The sequence below is a fragment of the Rana temporaria genome, chromosome 2, assembly GCF_905171775.1.
Source record: "Rana temporaria chromosome 2, aRanTem1.1, whole genome shotgun sequence".
Lineage (NCBI taxonomy): Eukaryota > Metazoa > Chordata > Amphibia > Anura > Ranidae > Rana > Rana temporaria.
Window position 1 is genome coordinate 200,599,169 of NC_053490.1, and position 22,444 is coordinate 200,621,612.

Below are 22,444 nucleotides of genomic sequence, written 5' to 3' on the forward strand. Positions count from 1 at the left end.
ACATTCTCATTGACCCAGCGTCTGGTGATGTCTATGCGTTCCAGACTTCAGGCTGTAATTGACTGCAAAGGATTTGCAACCAAGTATTAAAAAGTGAAAGTTTGACTTATGATTGTTAATCTGTCCCATTACTTTTGGTCCCTTTAAAAGTGGGAGACACATATACAAACTGTTGTAATTCCTACACCGTTCACCTGATTTGGATGTAAATTCCCTCAAATTAAAGCTGAAAGTCTGCAGTTAAAGCACATCCTGTTTGTTTCATTTCAAATCCATTGTGGTGGTGTATAGAAAAAAATAGAATTGTGTCGATGTCCCAATATTTATGGACCTGACTGTAGTATATTTTTTTTAATCAATATACAGCTGTCACATGACCCAGATCTTTCCCAGCCTGTCTGCAGGGAAACATAAGCAGGAGGAGCTTCTAGTCCTCTGCTGCTGGTCACGTTTAAAATAAAAAATAAACAGCCTTTGGAATACAGAGTAAAAAATCAATAAATTGTTTTAAAATGGCAAATATGTATTTTAAATCAAATCTTTATTATTTTGTGGAAAGAACATGGTATGGGGCTTATTTCTGCCAGTCACAGGCTGTAGCGCGTCCCTTCAACCTGTGTCTTTGAATAAGAGGGAAGTAAAGCCTTCATTCATTTACATGCAATACCCCGCGCCTATTGTGTTTAGCTGGTAAGTGGGCATGAAGGAGGGAGGGAGTGGGCTGTTATTTACCATAGTGTATACACCCACATGTGTGACTCTTTAGTCACATGGCCTGCTCAGATGTGATAGGGAGGAAATGCTTAGCATAGAAACTCACTGCCAACACTGCTCTGCAAACTCCCTAGCTGCGTTGGGGACATGAACAGAAGGTGAAAATAGAGAGCAGCAGGATCAACCAAGTTTTTTTGCAGAATACAGAAAACTAATCTCAGTGACCGAGTATGAACAGCATATAATATAGCATTTATTGATATTTTTTTATGATGTGGGTTTAGTGACACTAAGTTTTAAAATCTAAAGCTAATGAACCAGAAATAAGTACCTTTTAAAGTGATGGGGGCAAATATTTCTGTGCTTTCTAGACTTTACTCAAACCAAATATAATACTTCAACATTAACAAAAAAGTAGAAGACAAACACATTTCATCATAAAAATATACAATGTTATAATTTACAGTGTAAACAGTTGCACAAAAAAAAAAAAAAAAAAAGCTTTTATTTCCTGCAGCTCTGCTGTATACACACTGAAATTCTAAGGACAGCCTGGATAAATACAAGCGAAGCATAGCACATTTGGTTGGATTGTTTAAATTTAGAAAAAAATGGGGGAGGATGGATACAATTTAGAAATAACCTAGATTATGTCTTCTAAAGCATGAAAAAGCTAGAAGTAAAAAAAAAAACAAAAAAACAGATTTCTCTTGTGTATATTTATAAATCCGTGAATGTGGCAGTTGCCAAACATTCACAACAGATGTATCTTCCTGGTGCACCCATTTTAAATTGATGTAATTGAGTCACATGCAGTAGATGTTTGGAGGAATGTCACATTCACTGTTTTATAAGTACGCCCCTTATTTGACAAAAAATGCAAACAGAAAAAAACCTGTATGTGATTATATATATATATATATATATATATATATATATATATATACACATACACACATACACACAAACAGCTGTGCGTAAGGTAAGTAGTAAGGCTCATTTACAGAAATGTGGAAATTTGATGCATGATGGATTATTCCAGTGAAACCGCAAGAACCAAAGTAAAATATAGGTGTTCCTGGATAGTGTTATTTCTACTTCTCCACAGAATTCAATTTTCCTCAGGCGTGTAAGCTGCGTCTTCCTCTAGAACCCAGTGACATACGTAGCCTTGGCTCTCTAGCTTTATAATGTTCATTGAAGTCCAACCTAAAGCTCAGAAACCTAAGGCTTTCATCTGTACTCGTAGTCAGCAAAACTAGAAACTGCTGCACAATACCCTAAAAGAAAAAAGGATACAGAAGTTCAATGGTTTCAAGCATAAAAAAAGTATATATTTTTTTTGTATTTGCCATAAAATCAGTTTTATAGGAATTCACAAACAGTTGGGGTTATAGTGCCCCCCCCCCCCCCTCCAACAGGAGGTTGGGACACTGGCATACAGAAAATTTGTAAGACTCTCTTGTTAAAAGATAAGTTCACCTTTAGTAACATGTTTCACCCATATTTAGAGTGTAAAATGTTACAGGGTTGCTACTGCAAAACTGTCCCCCTTGTGCGGGGCTCTGCATCACGACCACCAGCTATTGAGGCTGATGGCTTGTAGTTCTCAATGAATTACCAGGGTGCTGATGAGCGCTCACGGTAGTTCAAAGATCTTTCCTGTCATTCAGCAACTGCCTGTCCATATGACGTATGGACAGACAGCTAAACTGACAGTCTGCAGGAGCCTAAGATTGCACCGGTGATCTAACTTTTTTTAGCCATTGAAATAAATAGGAACTCAAACAATTGGGATGTTCAAATGCAATCCAACTAAGGGGTGAGCCACTGCCGTCGCCAGATCAAAGGTTTTGGGAAGTATCTATCAGAAACAAAGAGATACCTGAAGGATCAATGCCTGAATTTGAACCAGATCAGAACCTTTATAAAAAAAACTGTCACAACCATGGGAAAACCCAGAGGATCAACCTGGTGCCACAAACTAGGACAAAAATGCCACTAGCAATGTGTATAACAATACACTCCCTTCTAGACTGTAAGCTCTAATGAGCAGGGCCCTTTGATCCCTCCTGTATTGAATTGTACTGTAACTGTACTGTCTTCCCTGATGTTGTAAAGCGATGCGCAAACTGTTGGCGCTATATAAATCCTGTATAATAATAATAATAATAATACATAAGGAACATAAGTCAGCCACAAGGCTGAATGAACCCACCAGAAATCTACCAGAACAGCTGGAGCAATACAACCTGAATTTCTTGTAACTGGATCAACAACGATGTGTGGTCAACAAACAATTAGGATAAGTACCAGAATAATAGTTCCCCAAAGAGAAATTTGGACAACTTAAAACAGTCTCAAAACAATAGATCAGCTGGTCAACATAAGACTCAAGCCTCAAAATTAAAAAAATTTAAATCAAGGAAAGGAAGTTCCACAACAAAAAAAAAAGCAGAGGTTGCCCTGGTTAGGCAACAAATCTCGCACTAAAAGTATAAGGAAATGTTAGAGCCCTCACAGCATTATATCCAATAAATAAACTAAATGACTCTTGAGGCTGAAAAAACAAGAACTTTTCTGACTATATTTTTCTACTCTTTTTTTTTTTTTTTTTTTTGCTTTCATTATGATACAGGCCACTGCTGTATAGTTTTCTTTTGTGCTAGATTTACCTCGAAAAAACTTCATTTTGGTCGATCCTTCTGAGATTTGGTGTGCTGTATGGCGTTGTGATTGCTGCTATTCCCAATCACACAGATAACCTCTCTTTACTGCTCTTTTGTGTGGAATTATAGTATATACTCAAGTATAAGCCGACCCGAATATAAGCCGAGGCACCTAATTTTACCACATAAAAATGGGAAAACGTATTGATCAAGTATAAGCCTAGGGTGTCCATCTGCATGCCTCACTGTGTCCATGCCTAGACTGACATTTAACACGTCTATGGAAGGGTTGCCCGTTTTGAAAAATCAGTGCTCCCCAGCAGTAGGTCCTCCAGACAACAAACTTTGCACACTTGTACAGTAAAAAATGGGGTTACATGTGTGCCAAGTTACGGGTCCAGAGGACCTACAACCAGCTGGTACTGGGCTCCAAAGTCACCGGAGAAATTACTGTTTAACATGGGAGTCTATGGATGGAGTGTCCGGCTTTGAAAAATCGGTGCTCCCCGGCCGTAGGTCCCCTGGACAACAATCTTTGCACACTTGTAAAGGAAGAGTGGGGCTACATGTGTGCCAAGTTTGGGGTCCAGGAGACCTACGGCCGGCTGTTACCGGGTCCCCAAAATCTGGGAGATCAGGCGCAAAAAGGGGGGCATTTTCAGCACAAACAAATGTACTGAAAAACTTGGCTTATACTTCAGTATATATGGTACATATTATCAAATTTGGTGAAACTTTTATATATTGCCCCTATTGGTGAATTCCCAGAGCTATTAGATTGTGCGATCAAGCAAACGAAGTTGAAAGCCCTGCTTCTATATGCATTCTGATGTGTAAAAAGAGACTACGTAAGTATTACTCATCTCTATTGCCTGTCAAATGTTTGCCATGCTGTAAAAACTGCTGTACCTTGCCTTTATATAATTTTAGTGCATTATGTATTGGTTTTATTTTTTTGTTACTAGAAAAAAAAAAAAAACGCATACTACAATTCAGACCTTGAAGAAGGATTTAAATATTTCACCCCATTTCCGAAACATGGCGGGTATATTGTAATCATACACATAATTTGATCTCGTCAGACCATGTGTGTGTCTCAAGAATTTATTTCCTGCCTTTTGATCGTGTCCTAATATACTGTTTTTAGGTGTTCTTATTTGTGCAATAATTCTACTATTATGTCATATAAATAAATGTTGTACTTTTTTACATTATAATACTTCTTGAATATCTGGTTTACTTCCTATGCCTGTAGAATCTCTGGGGCACTTCCCTTTGTAAATTCTTTCAATCAGGATGTGGCATAGGCCTCCAGTTTCTATACTCATTAGTGGTTTCTCCTAAAAACAATTTTTTCACATGACATGAAATGAAAAAACATAAGGACGAGCATGGGCTCACCCAATTTAGAACTGTAGGTGTCACTGGGTCTGACTGGGGTACCCTGCAAACCTGCCTATCGTTGATCCAGAAGCATGAGGTTGTTTGGATTTAGTGAAGCATCCTCACCTGTGAAGGACAGGACTCTTAGCCACACTACTAAGAATTTTGAACTGATTAGGGACAAAAATCAGTATGCAGTCTGGAGGAACTTACTCAATAGGCTGCATATCAGCTCTATACCTATCTGAAACCTATCCGATCCGATATACCCAGTGATCAGGCCCCACATGGGCCTTCAAAAGCACTTTATCTCCACCAGGGAATACTGGCAGCAGGATCGCTGGGCGTTCAGCATGTTGACAATCCAGGGGAGCACAGGGCCTTCCAGCAATAAATACTCCCTGCCATTCAGGAGAGGAGGAGAGTGCCAACGTTCTGGATCCCCCATCTTCTGTGTGGACACCACCAGTGAAATATAGCCATATGATGTTGCCTTGTCTCCAAGGATGATAGTGCTGTCAAGTGTAGCACACTGGGGGTTGTCCAGTGTAGAAACCAGATAAACTGAACAGTCACAAGGAAAGTTCACAGACCTTTCCAGAGGTGAAGGCTCAGCAACAAGTAATTTCAAATGGAGGCCAGGAAAAAATACTAAGTAACAGATGTATACCCTGAGGAAGCAAAACAACCCCCCCCCCCCCCCCCAAAAAGGTAGCTTCAGAACTTCCTGGCCCAGAAAGACCATCTGGAAGTCTCGTTCCAAATTCAGGCTCTCAGACAACGAAGGGGAAACATAAGGGCAAAAGAGAGGTTGCTACTGGTGCTGGACTGCTCTTACTTACTGAGTTTTCAGAGATTCACAGTCACACATCTACCATACCTCGAACCAGGAATGTAAACCACAGCCAGCATAATACACAAAAGTCTGGAAAGCTCCACAATACAGAGCCCAAAAGTCAGTCTAAGCTAGCTCTGCACATCCATTCAAGCAGGGTTCAAGCATGGCCTCCAAAGCTAGTGGTGAGAAGCTGTCAATTTAAGTACCTGCCATGTAGAGACCAGCTCAAGCTGTAGCAAGGAGTCATGATGGAGACAACATGGCAGCAAGAATCTTGATTAAAGTTAAAAAAAGATGAGGCTATTATGCTATCACTTGAATTTTGTGTCTGTTTGTATGCTGCAATTTTGTACATTTAAAAAATAAAATAAACAAGTGTACGCAAAAAAAGGAAAGCTAAATAGACTTTTTATGTTCCTGGTTTCCCTAGTCCAACCTCAAGCAGCCGGGGGTATAACCCCAACCGTTTCAAATTCCAGTGTCCTTCAATAGACAATGGAGAAATATATATTAAACTTTGGAAAAAAATTGGATTTACTAATGGAATAGACTATTTGGCAAAGTAAATGCTCACTGATCTTAGTGAATAAAATGAAGCTGTGTGTGCTCAATAGAAACCGTCCAACATTCGGCCCCATGAGTATGGCAGCCAGTCCGACAGAAGCGGGCCAAATGCTCATGACCCCTGTCAGAACACAATAGCACGGAAGGGGAAACGGCTGTAATAAAGTCGAATTGTTGGTACAGCAGCTCCGACTTGGATTGTTATTTATTCATTCAACCCGCTCGGTTGAAAAAGTAAATAAAAATAGTGGTGCGTACAAGGCTTTAGACTCTCTTGAATTTTTAATGCTGCCTGTGTCTAGGAAGATTCATTACCCCTGTTTGTACTGTGACCATTGTCACTGAGAACAAGAGGCGAGGCAACATTGTCCAATGAAGATACCCGTTTTAAAGGCCAAATTTAAGGGGGGAAATTCTCTCACTTTGGGAGACTTCCTCTAATTTCCTGTTGGGTCTCTGGGACAGGAAGAATTTTTTTTTTTTTTTACAAATGATAGCAAATAATAACCTGGCAGGTGTACTGACCATTCCCTAATGATTGAATCTATCCAAAAGCAAGATTTTATATCTATTTATGTGACAACATGAAGAAATTACACTTTTCTACAATGTAAATTAGTGAGTGTACAGCTTTTGTAATGGTGTAAATTTGCTGTCCCCTGTGAAAATGTCCAAATTGAGCCCAAAGTGTCAATATTTTGTGTGGCCACCATTATTTTCCAGCACTGGTTACTCTTGGGCATGGAGTGCATCAGAGTTTCACAGGTTGCCACTGGAGTCCTCTTTCACTACTCCATGACGACATCACAGAGCTGGTGGATGTTTGAGACTTTGCGCTCCTCCACCTTCCGTTTGAGACTGCCCCACAGATGCTCAATAGGGTTTAGGTCTGGAGACATGCTTGGCCAGTCCATCACCTTTACCCTCAGTTTCTTTAGCAAGGCAGTGGTCGTCTTGGAGGTGTGTTTGGGGTCGTTGGAATACTGCCCTGCGGCCCAGTCTCTGAAGGGAGGGGATCATGCTCTGCTTCAGTAGGTCACAGTACATGTTGGCATTCATGGTTCCCTCAATGAACTGTAGCTCCCCAGTACCGGCAGCACTGATGCAGCCCCAGACCATGACACTGCCACCACAATGCTTGATTGTAGGCAAGACACACTTGACTTTGTACTACTCACCTGAATGCTTCCACACATGCTTGACACCATCTGAACCAAATAAGTTTATCTTAGTCTCATCAAACCACAGGACATGGTTCCAGTAATCCATGTCTTTAGTCTGCTTGTCTTCAGCAAACTGTTTGCGGGCTTTCTTGTGCATTATTTTAGAAGAGGCTTCCTTCTGGGATGACAGACATGCAGACCAATTTGATGCAGTGTGAGGTGTATGGTCTGAGCACCGACAGGATGAACCCCCCAACCTCTGCAGCAATGCTGGCGGCACTCATATGTCTATATGCCAAAGACAACCTCTGGATATGACGCTGAGCATGTGCACTCAACTTCTTTGGTCGACCATGGCAAAGCCTGTTCTGAGTGGAACCTGTCCTGTAAAATCACTGTATAGTCTTGGCCCACCGTGCTGCAGCTCAGTTTTAGGGTCTTGGCAGTCTTCTTATAGCCTAGGCCATATTTTATGTAGACCAACTTTTTTTCAGGTCCTCAGAGAGTTATTTGCCATGAGGTGCCATGTTAAACTTCCAGTGACCAGTATGAGAGAGTGAGAGCGATAACACCAAATTTAACACACCTGCTCCCCATTCACACCTGAGACCTTGAAACACTAACAAGTCACATGGCACCGGGGATGGAAATGGCTAATTGGGCCCAATTTGGACAGTTTCACTTAGGGGTGTACTCACTTTTGTTGCCAGTGGGTTTAGACATTAATGGCTGTGTGTTGAGTTATTTTGAGGGGACAGCAAGCAGTACACTCACTACTTTACATTGTAGTAAAGTGTAATTTCTTCAGTGTCACATGAAAAAATATAATAAAATATTTTCAAAAATGTGAGGGGTGTACTCACTTTTGTGAGATACTGCATCTAGGTCTATAGGAAGGGAAGAAGGATGGAAAAAAAAAAAACTGACAACTGCACTAGGAAATAAAAGCAATCAAAGTACTCAATCCTGTCAGTTTGATTTTTGTTCCAAAAGCACAAAAAGTGTACACAATATCTACATAAATCAGTACATAAACATAAGATGTAATGTTCCTATCAAATGGATTCTTACCTGATAGAAATGAGTGAGAATTCGTAGTTGAGAACGCATTTTTGGTATTGATTCTTGAAATTCTAAAACCCTTTTATTTTCTTCTTCCTCTTCAGCTTCTGTAACTCCCCACTTTCCCTAAAAAAAAAAAAAACACAAAAAAAAGACAGCAACATGGTAAGTAACAAACAATATATGATACTGCTCCAGGTCGGTCAATCCTTATCTGCCCAATTACCAGCTGCCCGTCCAGCTCAATACTGAAGGGACCATATGAAAAAATAAAAAATAAAACTTAATTACTGTAGTTTATCCAAAAAAAATCAAATACAATATAGTAATAAACACACTGTAGTGCGCATAATCACAATGAAAGTGATTGGTAGGTCTCACTTCTATTGCTGTATTGCATGTGATTTTATTGATGCACCACAACAAATACGTTGATTTTACTGTAGTGCGGTCACCTACGATTTTTAATATGAAAGTAAGCCAGTAAATACAATTGTAAAATGATTGGAAAAGGGTATAACAGGATTTTTGTATTCACTGCAAAATCTGTTACTTGAAGTTCATTAAAGAGGAAGTAAACCCTCTAAAGCATATCTTAAATAAAACAAAAAAACCTGCAAGAGAAAGGCATAATGAGCTAGTATGCATAGCATACTAGCTCATTATGAATTACTTACCGGAGATCGAAGCCCCTGAAGCGACTCTCGTTCGTCACCTCCGCCACCGCCATTGATACCCGAGTTACTTCCGGGTATCGAGGGCTCCAGCGCTGTGATTGGCCGGAGCCGCGATGACGTCACTCCCGTGCATGTGTGCGGGAGCAGCCAGTGACGGCACGATCGCCCTCACTAATGGCACACTCAGTTCGTCTGCGCTGTTGTCTAGGAAATATTTGTTGCACCTACAGGTAAGCCTTAAAGTGGAGGTTCACCCGAAAACTAAATTTTTAACATTAGATTGATGCTCATTTTGTCTAGGGGAATCGGGTAGTTTTTTTAAAATCAAAGCAGTACTTACCGTTTTAGAGAGCGATCTTCTCCGCCGCTTCCAGGTATGGGCTGTGGGACTGGGCGTTCCTATTTGATTGACAGGCTTCCGACAGGCTTCCGACGGTCGCATACATCGCGTCACGATTTTCCAAAAGTAGCCGAACGTCGGTGCGCAGGCGCCGTATAGAGCCGCACCGACGTTCGGCTTCTTTCGGCTACTCGTGACGCGATGTATGCGACCGTCGGAAGCCTGTCAATCAAATAGGAATGCCCAGTCCCGCAGCCCATACCCGGAAGCGGCGGAGAAGATCGCTCTCTAAAACGGTAAGTACTGCTTCGATTTAAAAAAAAACACCCGATTCCCCTTCACAAAATGAGCATCAATCTAATGTTAAAAAAAAAAATTCAGGTGAACTCCCGCTTTAATCTAGGCTTACCTGTAGGTTAAAGTGGTTGTAATGGGTTTACAACCACTTTAAGGAGTAGATTACAAACATGGACGATTTTGGACATCTGTCATTTTAAGAATCCCAAGAACCAGATTTTATTTACAAAAGCGCTGTTTCTTTACAGGTAATTAAAGGACACAAGATTCAGCAAAGCCCAGTGGAGGTCTTCGGAGACTTGGCTCTGTACCAGGCAGACCACAGCTCCGGACCTGTACAGCACCCTGCAGTTAGCTCTACCCAATTCACTGTTCAATTTGCCAAGGGGAGCGCCAACAACAGGATTGAGTGCAACATTACAGTCCAACCCTGTATTTTCCAGAAGGGAGAGTCTGAGTATGGCATCAATCTAGTAGCAGCATGAAGAACTGCAGTGGATTTGGTGCAGCCAAGGGATGAAGGAATCGTCTTTGAATTAAATCATTTCCAGAAAAACCTCAATAAGGAAGAGATCCATGAGGCCCATCTAGGAGTGGAAAGTGTTTTAAAGGTATGTCTCCTGTTTTTTTTTTGCCAGTGAACAACCACCTGAAAGTGGCTGCATATAAACCCAGTTGTAAGGTTTTAAAAAGCATGTGTCCTGTATTGTCAGGAAACGTTGTTTTTGAAGCGCTGACAGAATCAAGTTGGAATACCACCGATTCGCCTCCCCCTCAATGGTATTCAAGACCAAATGCATTTCTTGGGGTGGAATTTTAATTTCTCCCACCAAATGAAGTCAGTTTTTTTATGTCCAATAGGCGAAGTAGACTTCCTAGCTTTTAAAAGCATGGGAATGACCAAATCAGAATGACCTGTCTCTCAAGATCCAAACTTCAACAACTATGCACAAAAAAATGGTGGCCATGAAGCAGAGTGTTAAGATTCAGTTTATCTGGAAAAGTCAACTGGGTCGGTGTACTACATCCACCTGAACCAGTTAGGAGCACAAACAGAATGCCTCCACCATCTCAATCCTGCAGAGTGGTCAAGGAAGGAGTTTTAGACACCGATCAGGCTGTGCTGATCCTAAGGAGTCACCAGAGCATCTACTTTCATCTGAAGATCTCTGCATCTGAAGACAAATCTGCCCATTTTTTTGCTGAACCTGGAGGTCTGTGTCCAGCCCTTCATACCTGTGACACAGGTGCTGAAACACTTCCAGATGTAGGAACAATCAAGTGGGTCAAGTCGCTGCGGATTGAGAAAATCTAGCTGAAACGTGGAGTTCTGTCTATCTAGGGTCCATTCTTCCTTCTTGCTGTGGTAAGCCTTTTGACCAACACCCCCTGCCCCCCCCCCCTCCCCACTACTTTTGTGGCCTTGTCCAACCGGATCCTGATTATATGACCTCCGAGTTAGGGTGTCTAGCTTTGTAAGGAAAAAAAATCACCTGGAGCTCAAGTATGTAGATCGGGAGATGAGATTCCTGTAAACCAGGTCTTCTGCAACAACAAAGTGTCTAGGACTCCCCCAGCCCTTCAGGTTGGCATCTGTTGTGATATTCTTCCATGACAGTGGGAGGAAATCTTTTCCCCAACTCTAGACCTGGGTTCCTGAGCCACCAGGCTAGAGATAACATGGGCTTCAGTGTCAGGAAAGCTGGTTTGTCTAGAGACTGAACCGATTTTTTCCACGTTAAAAGAATGATGTGATGTAGGGGGTCTGGAGTAAAAAAGATTAAAGTGATCGTAAACCCTCACCTTGTAAAAAAAACCTCATTAAGTTTAAATTTAGGGTTGCACCGATCCACTTTTTTAAGACCGAGTACAGATACTCTCCCTCCCCCCCAAGTACAGTGATACCTCGGTTCACGAACGCTTCTGTTCACGAACAACTCGGTTCACGAACAGGAAAGTTCATAAAAATATGCTCCGGTTCACGAACTCCGCCTCGGTTCACGAACAGGAGCCGCAGCCATTTTAATGCTATTTCCAGGCTGTCACATGGTCGTGACTTTCTGTAGGAAGACCGTGGAGAGAAGAAGACACACAGAAAGAAGTACTGTGAGTAGTCTGCAAACATTTTGAGTGATTTTTTGATTTTTGGTGTGCTTTTTAGCACATACAGTACTGTACTGTACTACAGTACTGTCCTTGCTGTATTGTACAGTTCACTGAAGGAGATCCCCCTGATGTCCTTATGGAGGGGGACTCTCCCTCCAAACAATAACTGCCTCCCACCTGCCTTCCTCCATGCCAGAAGTCATCTCAAGCAAGGTTAGTGTCCTCTCTTTATACATTACTATACTGTACTAATGTGTATTGTAATTTGTTTCATATTTTTGTGCTTCAAAAACCCCCAAAAAAAGGTCAGCACGGATTAACTGGATTTACATTGAACCCTATGGGAAAATGTGCCTCGGTTCGCGACCAATTCGGTTCGCGACCAGAGTCAGTTCACGAATTAAGTTCGTTAACCGAGGTATCACTGTACTCACCTTTTTAATGTCATGCAACATTGGCACATGTTTTTTTATTATTATTACTTCTTACAATTTTATATTTTTCTGTTATTTTTTTTTACAATGCTTTATTTTCTTTTTTTTTTGAGACAGGGAAAGGGATTGAGGACACAGATTCCCCAGTCCTTTTTTTTTTGTAGCCTCTCCGTTCATAAACGGAAGCATCGTAAACACGGGTTAGGATGTTTCAGTTACGATGAATGGACAGAGGCAGTGACCACTGATTCTGTTCATTCGGAAATGGAATTTACTGGCTCCTTCCTCTGCTCTTCATCCTGAAAGATCTGGGGGCAGGGGGAGACCTGTGGAGGAGCCGGAGAGCACACAGGGGGACCCGGGGGAGGACAGAGGGGGGCAGAAGGACATGGACGGGAACGACCAGAGAAAGACCTGGAGAGCCAGGAAAGACATAGGGGGACACGGAGGACCGAAGGAGAACCCGGAGAGCCAGGAAGGAAGCGGGGGAACCCAGAGGAGGACTTGGGGAGACTTAAGGACACAGAGGGGGACCCGGAGGATAAAACGTATCGGGACCCGGGGGAGGACACAGAGAGCCAGGGGGGATGCAGGGGGACCCGGAGGAGGACAACGAGGAGCACAGAGGGGGGACAGCCGGGGTGATCGGTGCAACAGTGGGGCCAGTTACAAACACCGATCTCCCTGACAGCAGCAGGAGGGAGAGATCAGTGCTTGTAACTCCCCCCACCGCTGCACCGATCACCCCTGAGGCTGCCCAAGTATCGGGTCAAGCATTGGAGCATTTGCACAAGTACTCATGTAAATGCTCGGTATCGGCACCGATACAGAAACTAGTATCGGTGCAAATCTATTTAAAATAGAAAAGAAACGCAAAACATTTGTGTATAGACATTTGTGTATTATAAAATCGACAACTCTGCAGAAAGAGTATTGCTAATTGTTATCTATGTATGTTAAAACTGGGCATTTTAAACCACTTTAGCCTCAGAAGAATTTGCCCCCTTAATGACCAGGTTATTTTTTGTGATACGGCACTGCATCGCTTTAACCACTTAAGGACCCCTTCACGCCGATATACGTCGGCAGAATGGCATGGCTGAGGACATCAACGTATATGTACGTTGCCCTTTAAGCCCAGCCGTGGGGTCGCGGGCGCGCGCCCGCGGCAAGCTCCCGCGACCCGGTCCGAAGCTCCGTGACCACGGGACGCGATCGCTGCTGGAGTCCCGCGATCGGTCCCCGGAGCAGAACGGGGAGAGCTGTATGTAAACACAGCTTCCCCTGTCTTTACTGTGGGGGCGTCATCGATCGTGTGATCCCTTTTATAGGGGGACACAATCGATGACGTCACACCTACAGCCACACTCCCCCTACAGTTGTAAACACATATTAGGTCACACATAACCCCTTCAGCGCCGCCTGTGGTTAACTCCCAAACTGCAACTGTCATTTTCACAGTAAACAATGCATTTTAAATGCATTTTTTGCTGTGAAAATGACAATGGTCCCAAAAATGTGTCCGCCATAATGTTGCAGTCACGAAAAAAATCGATGAACGCCGCCATTAGTAGTAAAAAAAAAAAAAATTTTATAAAAGTGCAATAAAACTATCCCCTATTTTGTAAACGCTATAAATTTTGCGCAAACCAACCCATAAACGCTTATTGCAATTTTTTTTTTACCAAAAATAGGTAGAAGAATACTTATCAGCCTAAACTGAGGAAATTTTTTTTTTATATATATATATATATATATATATATATATATATATATATATATATATATATATATATATATATATATATATATATATTTTTGGGGGATATTTATTATAGCAAAAAGTAAAAATGATTGCATTTTTTTCAAAATTGTCGGTCTATTTTTGTTTATAGCGCAAAAAAATAAAAACCGCAGAGGGGATCAAATACCACCAAAAGAAAGCTCTATTTGTGGAAAAAAATGGACGCCAATTTTGTTTGGGAGCCACGTCGCACGACCGCACAATTGTCTGTTAAAGCGACGCAGTGCCGAATCGCAAAACCTGGCCGGGTCCTTTAGCTGCATTTTGGTCCGGGTCTTAAGTGGTTAACTGACAATTGCGCGGTCGTGCAACTTTGTACCCAAACAAATGTCCCCTTTCCCCACAAAAAAAAAAAAAGCTTTCTTTTGGTGGTACTTGATCACCTCTGCGGTTTTTATTTTTTGTGCTAAAAACAAAAAAAGAGCGACAATTTCGAATTTGCTATAATACATTTTATTTATAAAAAAAAATTGCGGGACTGCGATATTACGGCACACAAATCTGACCCCAAATTACACTTTTTTGGGGACCAGTGACATGATTACATTGATCAGTGCTATAAAAATGCATTGATCAATGTATAAATAATACGGGGTTAACACTAGGGGGCGAGCAAGGCATTAACTGTGTTCTAACTGTAGGGGGGGTGGGCTTATTTACATGACAGAGATCACGGTTCCTGATCACTGGGAACAGTAGATCTCTGTCATGTCATCTGGCAGAAAGAGGAATAGCCTTATTTACAAACACCAATCCCTGCTCTGCCTGTATGCATAACGATTATGGGCGGCCGGCTGCATGCTCCTGCAGGAGAGCCGACCTGCCCCAGTAAATGTGCGTTAGCTGGTCAGCAAGTGATTAAGTAATCACATAAACTCTGTTCTTAGCTGCATAAGAGCTGGGGGGGGGGGGGGGGGGGGGCAGCAGCACACTGATCTTTCCAGTGACAGGCTGTGCAGGAAATAAGGGGGGTGTCAGGACAAATATGATCGTTTTAGGAGAGCAGGCTGAATTCCCCAGACAGCTAAAGAACTGATCACAGTGTGTTCCTGCTTAGTGTGGTCAGTTTTTAAAGGGTAAGCAGAGGGACTGGCAGGAACACCAGAGGTTTCACCCAAAGGAACCAAAACAAAGAACAGCAGGCTTATATCAGGAATATAAATAGCTGGGTTTACATATTCTTTAATTGGTACTGCCTTGGAAGAGGCTACAATCAAGACCCAAAACTCTCATGCAGAATTACAGGAATGGACCGTAGAGTCTGGGAACTGAACGTTAGAAGGTTGGGCTTGGAATAGGTTTAGGACAAGACCAGATAATCCAAGTGATGTGCTGGTTCAAGTGCCAATTTCCAAAGATTCAGAGTCCAACCAAACCTCTTTTTTTTTTTAAGGTGTGAACTTTCAGCATCATATTTTCGATCAGTATTTGTGCTGACTTGGTTTGTATACAGTAAGTATCCCACAAGGATATCTTGGGAGTGTTGGAAGGCTAGCACTGGTGCCAATAACTTGGTTAACACTTGGAGTGAGGAAGATGGACCATATAGTAAGGACACATACTGGTAGTGTTGAGTGCCTGTAGCAAAGCACAGGTACCAATGATGAGCTGGGTAAAATAGGGACACACAAGTATGCATCATTTAAAGCGCAGTACCAGGCTTTTTTCGTTTATTACAAGTCAGGAGCTACAAAAAGTGTAGCTCCTGACTTTTAATAAACAGACACTCGCCTGTCCCACGGTCCAGCCTCGCTCCTCTACCCCTCCTCTTCATGGCGCCTCCATTGAAACTGTGGGCACCCGGCCGTGACAGTTTGCGGCTTTACGGGCGGGCGTGCACCGCGCTCGCGCGAGTCGTAAGAGTATAAAACAAACCCCGAAACAGTGAAAACAAAGCTTCTACAGAAGAGAGATGCAAAGTGGATCAGAAACCCAAAAACCCATTTTGTGCTTACCTCCAGTAAGTCTCTGGGCTGCAACAGCAGTGTATTTTATGTGTTTTTGCAAATCTGCTTCTAATGTAAATAGTAAGCACAGGGAGATAAAGGAAAATGTGACCTCAGTGAAATATTTAGACTAGCATTGATGACATCTTCTACGGACATGGTACACATGGTAGATGCCTGTAATACATTCTAACCAAGTGGATTTAAAACTATCCAAGTTAGCGGATTTGCCAATTTAATTAAATTTCTTGTTCTAGCTCAGCAACCCATGGAGGACTGAAAACTGCGACAGTCAAGCAGCCAATTTTTGCTGAGGATTGTTACCAATGGCAGCCTCCCCATACTACAGGAGCTTTTTAAACTTACTTTATTAAAAAAAAAAAGTCTACACATGGGATTTCACTTACAATAAAAAATACTTGAAATAACAGCCAAACTTTCTCCGTAAACCATAAAAAAACAGTTGTATTACAGTTTCTGGAAGTCATACCTCTGTTTCTCTCTCTTTTTTTCGTTCCTCAAATTGCAACCTTCGTTGTAACTCTTCAAGAGATGACCTATACATTGCATCCTGGGCATTCTGAAACTCAATTATCTGGTCAAACACAGCACGAAGTTGATTTAGTAGGGCCTGGAGAAAAAAAAAAGAAAAAACAGAAAAGTATCAAGTCAAACAACCTGTACATATGGGTGGGGCAATAAAAAACAACAACAACAAAGCATTTAAATCATGGTAGCCAGCAAAGATAAGCTAAGGGCCCGTTCATACCACAATTTGTGTTCTGGATGTGTTCCTGCATGTGTTTTTAATGCGTTTTTGATGCGTTCCAGTGTATTTTTGTCCTTTTATTTTTTTCTTCCCCTCAGTTGAGGGCACGTTTTTTTGATGCGCAATAAAAATGCAGTGGACTGGTGTTAACCAGCCCTAATATCGCAACATTTTGTTTTAAGATCAAATAAAATATGTTTTAACAAAGTGGAACTCCATTCAGATTTTTTTGTAGCTTTGAATAAAACCAGAAAGGTTTGTTTTTTTCATTGCCAATATTGAGCTCCAATAAACTCCATCTATATAATTATATTCTGCATATTGCCCCAGCTGCTGCGTTACCACACCTGAATGCCATGCATGAAAACCTTTACTGTACTGTTAATTGCATTACAGAAACGCTATATAAACGAGGCCCAATCTTAATAGGGCTGCCTCATGTATTGGGAACTATACGAGAAAAAAAAAGTATTTGCCTAAACTCTCAGGTGATAGCCGTCTGGAACAGAGTACAGTACCATTAAATCTACATGTCACAGGCAATAGTAGATCAGCCAGAAATACCTGGAACTTACTGGATCTGAAAAGACTTGCTCAAGGATTACAGCTTAAGTAAACAACCTGTATATGTATTCTTGACAAAATAATGATATGAATACATAAAATATGAATCCATCAGAAAACTGAACCCAATGTAATCTATGTATATACACTGAAAAATCATGCATTATAGAATACACGAGGGCGGAGTGCTCATGTAGTCAATAACATAACCACCAACCCCCAAGAGGGGTCTACAGGGTCTAGGAACCATAAGGATGTACCACGGTCCTAGACCTGTATAGCACCCTAGGGCCAACTACACTAGTTGCACTCCGTGCCAAGGTGAGCACCCGAAGCAAAATCCAGTGCCGAAGCAACATTACAGGCCATCCCAACAGTGTGAGGTCTTCATACTGTTCCCAAGTCATTACCGATGTTGCACCAATCCGGATGCACAGCTTCCATTGTTATAGTACAACCCAGTGAAGAGTTGATTGAAAAAATTTAAGTTAATAAGACCTAGTTAAGCAAAGAAACTTCCCCGTAAGGGAGAAGAGATTCAATACCTAAAAGACAGTAGCAAAAAAACGGAGGTCTCCAGGTAGCGTGCCCAAAAGCTTTGCCAGTGTCTAATCACCTGAAGGTAGAAGCTGCTAACCTAGGGTCTATGAATATCTAGCCTGTGTTCTGTACTGTGCGATTAAGATAAAAATGTTAGTCTTTAACAAAGCAGAGCGGTTTACTATTACAAAAAAGGCATGCTGGTATTAGGAGGGTTTATCTAAGGCTTTTTGTTTGCCAGTATAACTTAAAGGTTTCCTGTAACCCTCAGGGGATAGGAAAGAAAAAAAAACGACAAAAGGTTAGGATGGGGGTGTGGCCTGTTTGGAATCCAGGCTGAGGTTGCCACTCTACTCACCACTCCAAGACACCTAGATGTGCGACTCTTAGGGGCCACTCCATTGTTCTCAAAAGGTTAGGATGCATTTTTTCAGAGCAGTTTTAATTTGACTGGCAATTACTCTGCCTGCAACACTGTATCCAAATTAATTTTCAATGATTTTTCGAGACCTAGTGAGCATTTTTTTGGTCATATTTACTAACAATGGGATTTTTACTATATAAAAGGAAGAACGGACAAATCTTTGGGGTTGCTTTAATTTACCCTTCAAAAAACTGCCCACAAACATTAGTGGTTTGTGCCATTTTAAAGTAGTTGTCAATGCAGCATGCAATCCACAGCCAAAATGCTACCTTCAACACGGCTTCCTTACACTCTTACAATTGATTAGTAAACAGAGACATGAAATTACCATTAAATTCAGTTGTTAATATGTGGTGAAGCCACCGCTATCCCTTGGTGTTGGTGAGTGGCAGGAACAGAATCCACAGAAGCATAGCTTCCAAGTTCCGACAACACAAGTATGCAATCTGTATAGAGGCTGTATAGTGTTGTCCTCCCTGAACAGTAACCATGGCAATAAGTAAGAAAATCACAGGATCGCCAAGTACTTTATTAATCACTTGGCGCCAGCTGTATGGAAATATGCGGCCTCTCTGCACCTGGTCCTTAGCGACAAGGGGGCGATGCTTGCGTTAATTGCTGCAAGTACACCTCTACGCTGCATGCTCCCAGCAGTTACTTCCCCCTAACCGAAAGCAGTTTTCAGATCACGTGACCGCCATGCCAGCTAATCAAATCGGTCACGTGATCTTAAGTCCCGCCTCCTAGCGTCATAAAACTCTTAAACGGTCGGGAGGCGCCGGCACTAAGAGGTTAACAAAGACTAATTTAAGGGCAAATGTTGTGAACCTACATAGATTATGGGAACCTAGCACAACAGAGTTCTAATTCTTTATTTATTTTTTGCCTGGAGAGACGCTGTAAACTCCTCACCATTACAGGATACTTTTATTTGCCTCGGAGTTAATTTGTTGGCAAATTTTTATGTGGGTAGAAACTACTTATTCCATAAACTGTATTGCTGTTTTTCATAAACAAATGTTTAAAACAAAAAGTAAACCTACCCTTGAATCACTGTCAAGTAGACAGCGAGAAATTATTGTATCCAGAAACACCTCATGAGCTGCAATGATGTGATCCAAATCCTGTGCTTGCTGCACTTTGTTCCAAAGTTCATCCCATGAGCATTCTAGAACCTAAAGGAAAACACGATCAGGGTACATCACAATTCAAAAAGGGGTGAACATTAATAACCAAAGCCAAACATAAAACAAAAATGTACCTCAAATGTGATGTAATACTGCATCTGATGAATGAAATGGACCATTTCTGAAGCCAGGACGTGACACTGATGAAGCACCCCAGATAGCTCTGTAATGGAAATGAATAGTAAATATATGAAAAATGAGAGTACGTATATGATTTAAAGCAGAAAGAAAATATGGGGCTGTTGTTGTTGCCCTTCTTTTGAATGCTATTTACCTAGCTGTTGACTCAAGTATGAACAGAAGGAAAATTGGAGAAAAGCCAAAAGCCTATATCTGCATACTTGTTCTAGCTTACAGACTAATGAGTAAAACAGGGTGAGCATAGCAACCTGACAACTAGCATTTTCGATAAAAAAGGAGTGGCAGCCTTCACATTAGATTTCATAGAGATCTTCAAAGTTAAAATGGCTTGATTGCTATATTAATAAACGCAGCATTATTATGAACAGCCTGGTATAATATTTCATTATTCTGTGATGTCCATTTCCTGAATTAAATTCACAGATCTCACTTATAGGTCAATTAAATTAAATGCCTCCTATGCATATGCACAGTTACAACTAGGGTTGTCCCGATACCACTTTTTTAGGACCGAGTACAAGTACCGATACTTTTTTTCAAGTAGTCGCCGATACCGAATACCGATACTTTTTTTAAATGTGTCCCCAAATGCAGCCATGTCCCCCCCATATGCAGCCATGTCCCCCACATATGCAGCCATGTCCCTCTAGCCATGTCCCTCACATATGCAGCCATGTCCCTCTAGCCATGTCCCTCACATATGCAGCCATGTCCCTCTAGCCATGTCCCTCACATATGCAGCCATGTCCCTCTAGCCATGTCCCTCACATATGCAGCAATGTCCCTCTAGCCATGTCCCTCACATATGCAGCCATGTCCCTCTAGCCATGTCCCTCACATATGCAGCCATGTCCCTCACATATGCAGCAATGTCCCTCTAGCCATGTCCCTCACATATGCAGCAATGTCCCTCTAGCCATGTCCCTTGATGCGGCGGCGCGATGCAGCCATGTCCCCCCCATATGCAGCCATGTCCCCCACATATGCAGCCATGTCCCTCTAGCCATGTCCCTCACATATGCAGCCATGTCCCTCTAGCCATGTCCCTCACATATGCAGCCATGTCCCTCTAGCCATGTCCCTCACATATGCAGCCATGTCCCTCTAGCCATGTCCCTCACATATGCAGCAATGTCCCTCTAGCCATGTCCCTCACATATGCAGCCATGTCCCTCTAGCCATGTCCCTCACATATGCAGCCATGTCCCTCACATATGCAGCAATGTCCCTCTAGCCATGTCCCTCACATATGCAGCAATGTCCCTCTAGCCATGTCCCTTGATGCGGCGGCGCGATGCAGCCATGTCCCCCCCATATGCAGCCATGTCCCCCACATATGCAGCCATGTCCCTCTAGCCATGTCCCTCACATATGCAGCCATGTCCCTCTAGCCATGTCCCTCACATATGCAGCCATGTCCCTCTAGCCATGTCCCTCACATATGCAGCCATGTCCCTCTAGCCATGTCCCTCACATATGCAGCAATGTCCCTCTAGCCATGTCCCTCACATATGCAGCCATGTCCCTCTAGCCATGTCCCTCACATATGCAGCCATGTCCCTCACATATGCAGCAATGTCCCTCTAGCCATGTCCCTCACATATGCAGCAATGTCCCTCTAGCCATGTCCCTTGATGCGGCGGCGCGATGCGGCGGCAGCGGCGGGGGGGGGGAAGGGGGCGAAGTATTCTATTTAGGTATCGGGGGTATTTGCGCGAGTACGAGTACTCCCGCAAATACTCGGTATCGGTCCCGATACCGATACTGGTATCGGTATCTGGACAACCCTAGTTACAACAATTGTTTTGTCTAAATGTAATCTTAATTCACATTCCACAGGCTTTCTTCCCGACGGTTGCAGTAATGACTGCCTCAGGATTGTGAACCAAGAGTAAGTACTACTCCGTTAGTCCCCCACAGACCAAAGAAGCATTATCAACTGCATATGCTGGGGGAAAGGAGGGGTACCCACCTTCAATTTTTTTTCAATCATAAAGTTTCTTTATTGAATACTAAAATGTCAATAAAACAATTACAAAATATAAACTGTGCATCTCACGTTTGCTATACAGTCAAGTATATTAAGAGTTTCAGCATATGTCTTACTCCAGATTTTAATCAACAACCTAATTACCAAGCGAAAATGGCAGACGTGCCAATATTTAGTAAAATCTGGGGGAATTTGAATGCCTAGGTACTTAAGTGTGTCTGAGAGTGGTATTGCGAAAGAGGGGGTAATTGGTTGAGAGCAGTCACCATCCAGAATAGAATGCAGATTTGGACCAATGTATTAAACCAGAGTGGCTGTCAAAGGGTTCCATTGCTTCCATCACCTCTTTAAGGGAGGAAATGGTATCATCCAACAGAAACAAGGTAGCGTCCGCATAATAGCATGATATTTTCACGTATTGTGGAAACCAACATTACATTGTCTCTTATCACAGCATCAGCCAGAAGCTATATGGTCAAGGCAAACAACAGTAAGTACGCCTTCCCAAAGTGAAGGTTGGAGATCTCCTTTATGTTTTGCCTCCAATGGATTAGCATATAGAAGTTTTAATCATGCAATAAAAGGATGTCCCAAAACCACATTTCTTGAGCACTGGCCAGAGGTACAGACATTTCATGCTGTCATATGTCATATGTCTTGGTGGCACTGAGCAACAGCAAGGCCCTAGTTGCCAGGTTATCAGAGGGTGTTTGCATATTTAGAAAAAAATCTACAGGGTGGATTAATGTAGATTTTTGAGGCATGAATTCTGCCTGATCTGGGTGGATCACTGACATTATGACCTTGCCATGTCTACCACCTGGAACGCTCC

General features: G+C 42.2%; 1 protein-coding gene across 1 annotated transcript in view; it reads right to left on the reverse strand.

Moving 5' to 3' along the window:
• Positions 1–943: 943 nt before the first annotated feature.
• Positions 944–22,444, reverse strand: part of TUBGCP3 (tubulin gamma complex associated protein 3) — a 134,264-nt gene continuing 112,763 nt past the window's right edge. Inside the window, exons 18-22 of the mRNA XM_040336227.1 lie at positions 19,556–19,644; positions 19,338–19,469; positions 16,488–16,628; positions 8,403–8,519; positions 944–1,994 (exon numbers count right to left, since the gene is read on the reverse strand). Of these exons, the coding sequence (XP_040192161.1) occupies positions 1,836–1,994; positions 8,403–8,519; positions 16,488–16,628; positions 19,338–19,469; positions 19,556–19,644 (638 nt within the window). The 3' untranslated portion in view covers positions 944–1,835. The remainder of the gene's footprint in view (positions 1,995–8,402; positions 8,520–16,487; positions 16,629–19,337; positions 19,470–19,555; positions 19,645–22,444) is intronic.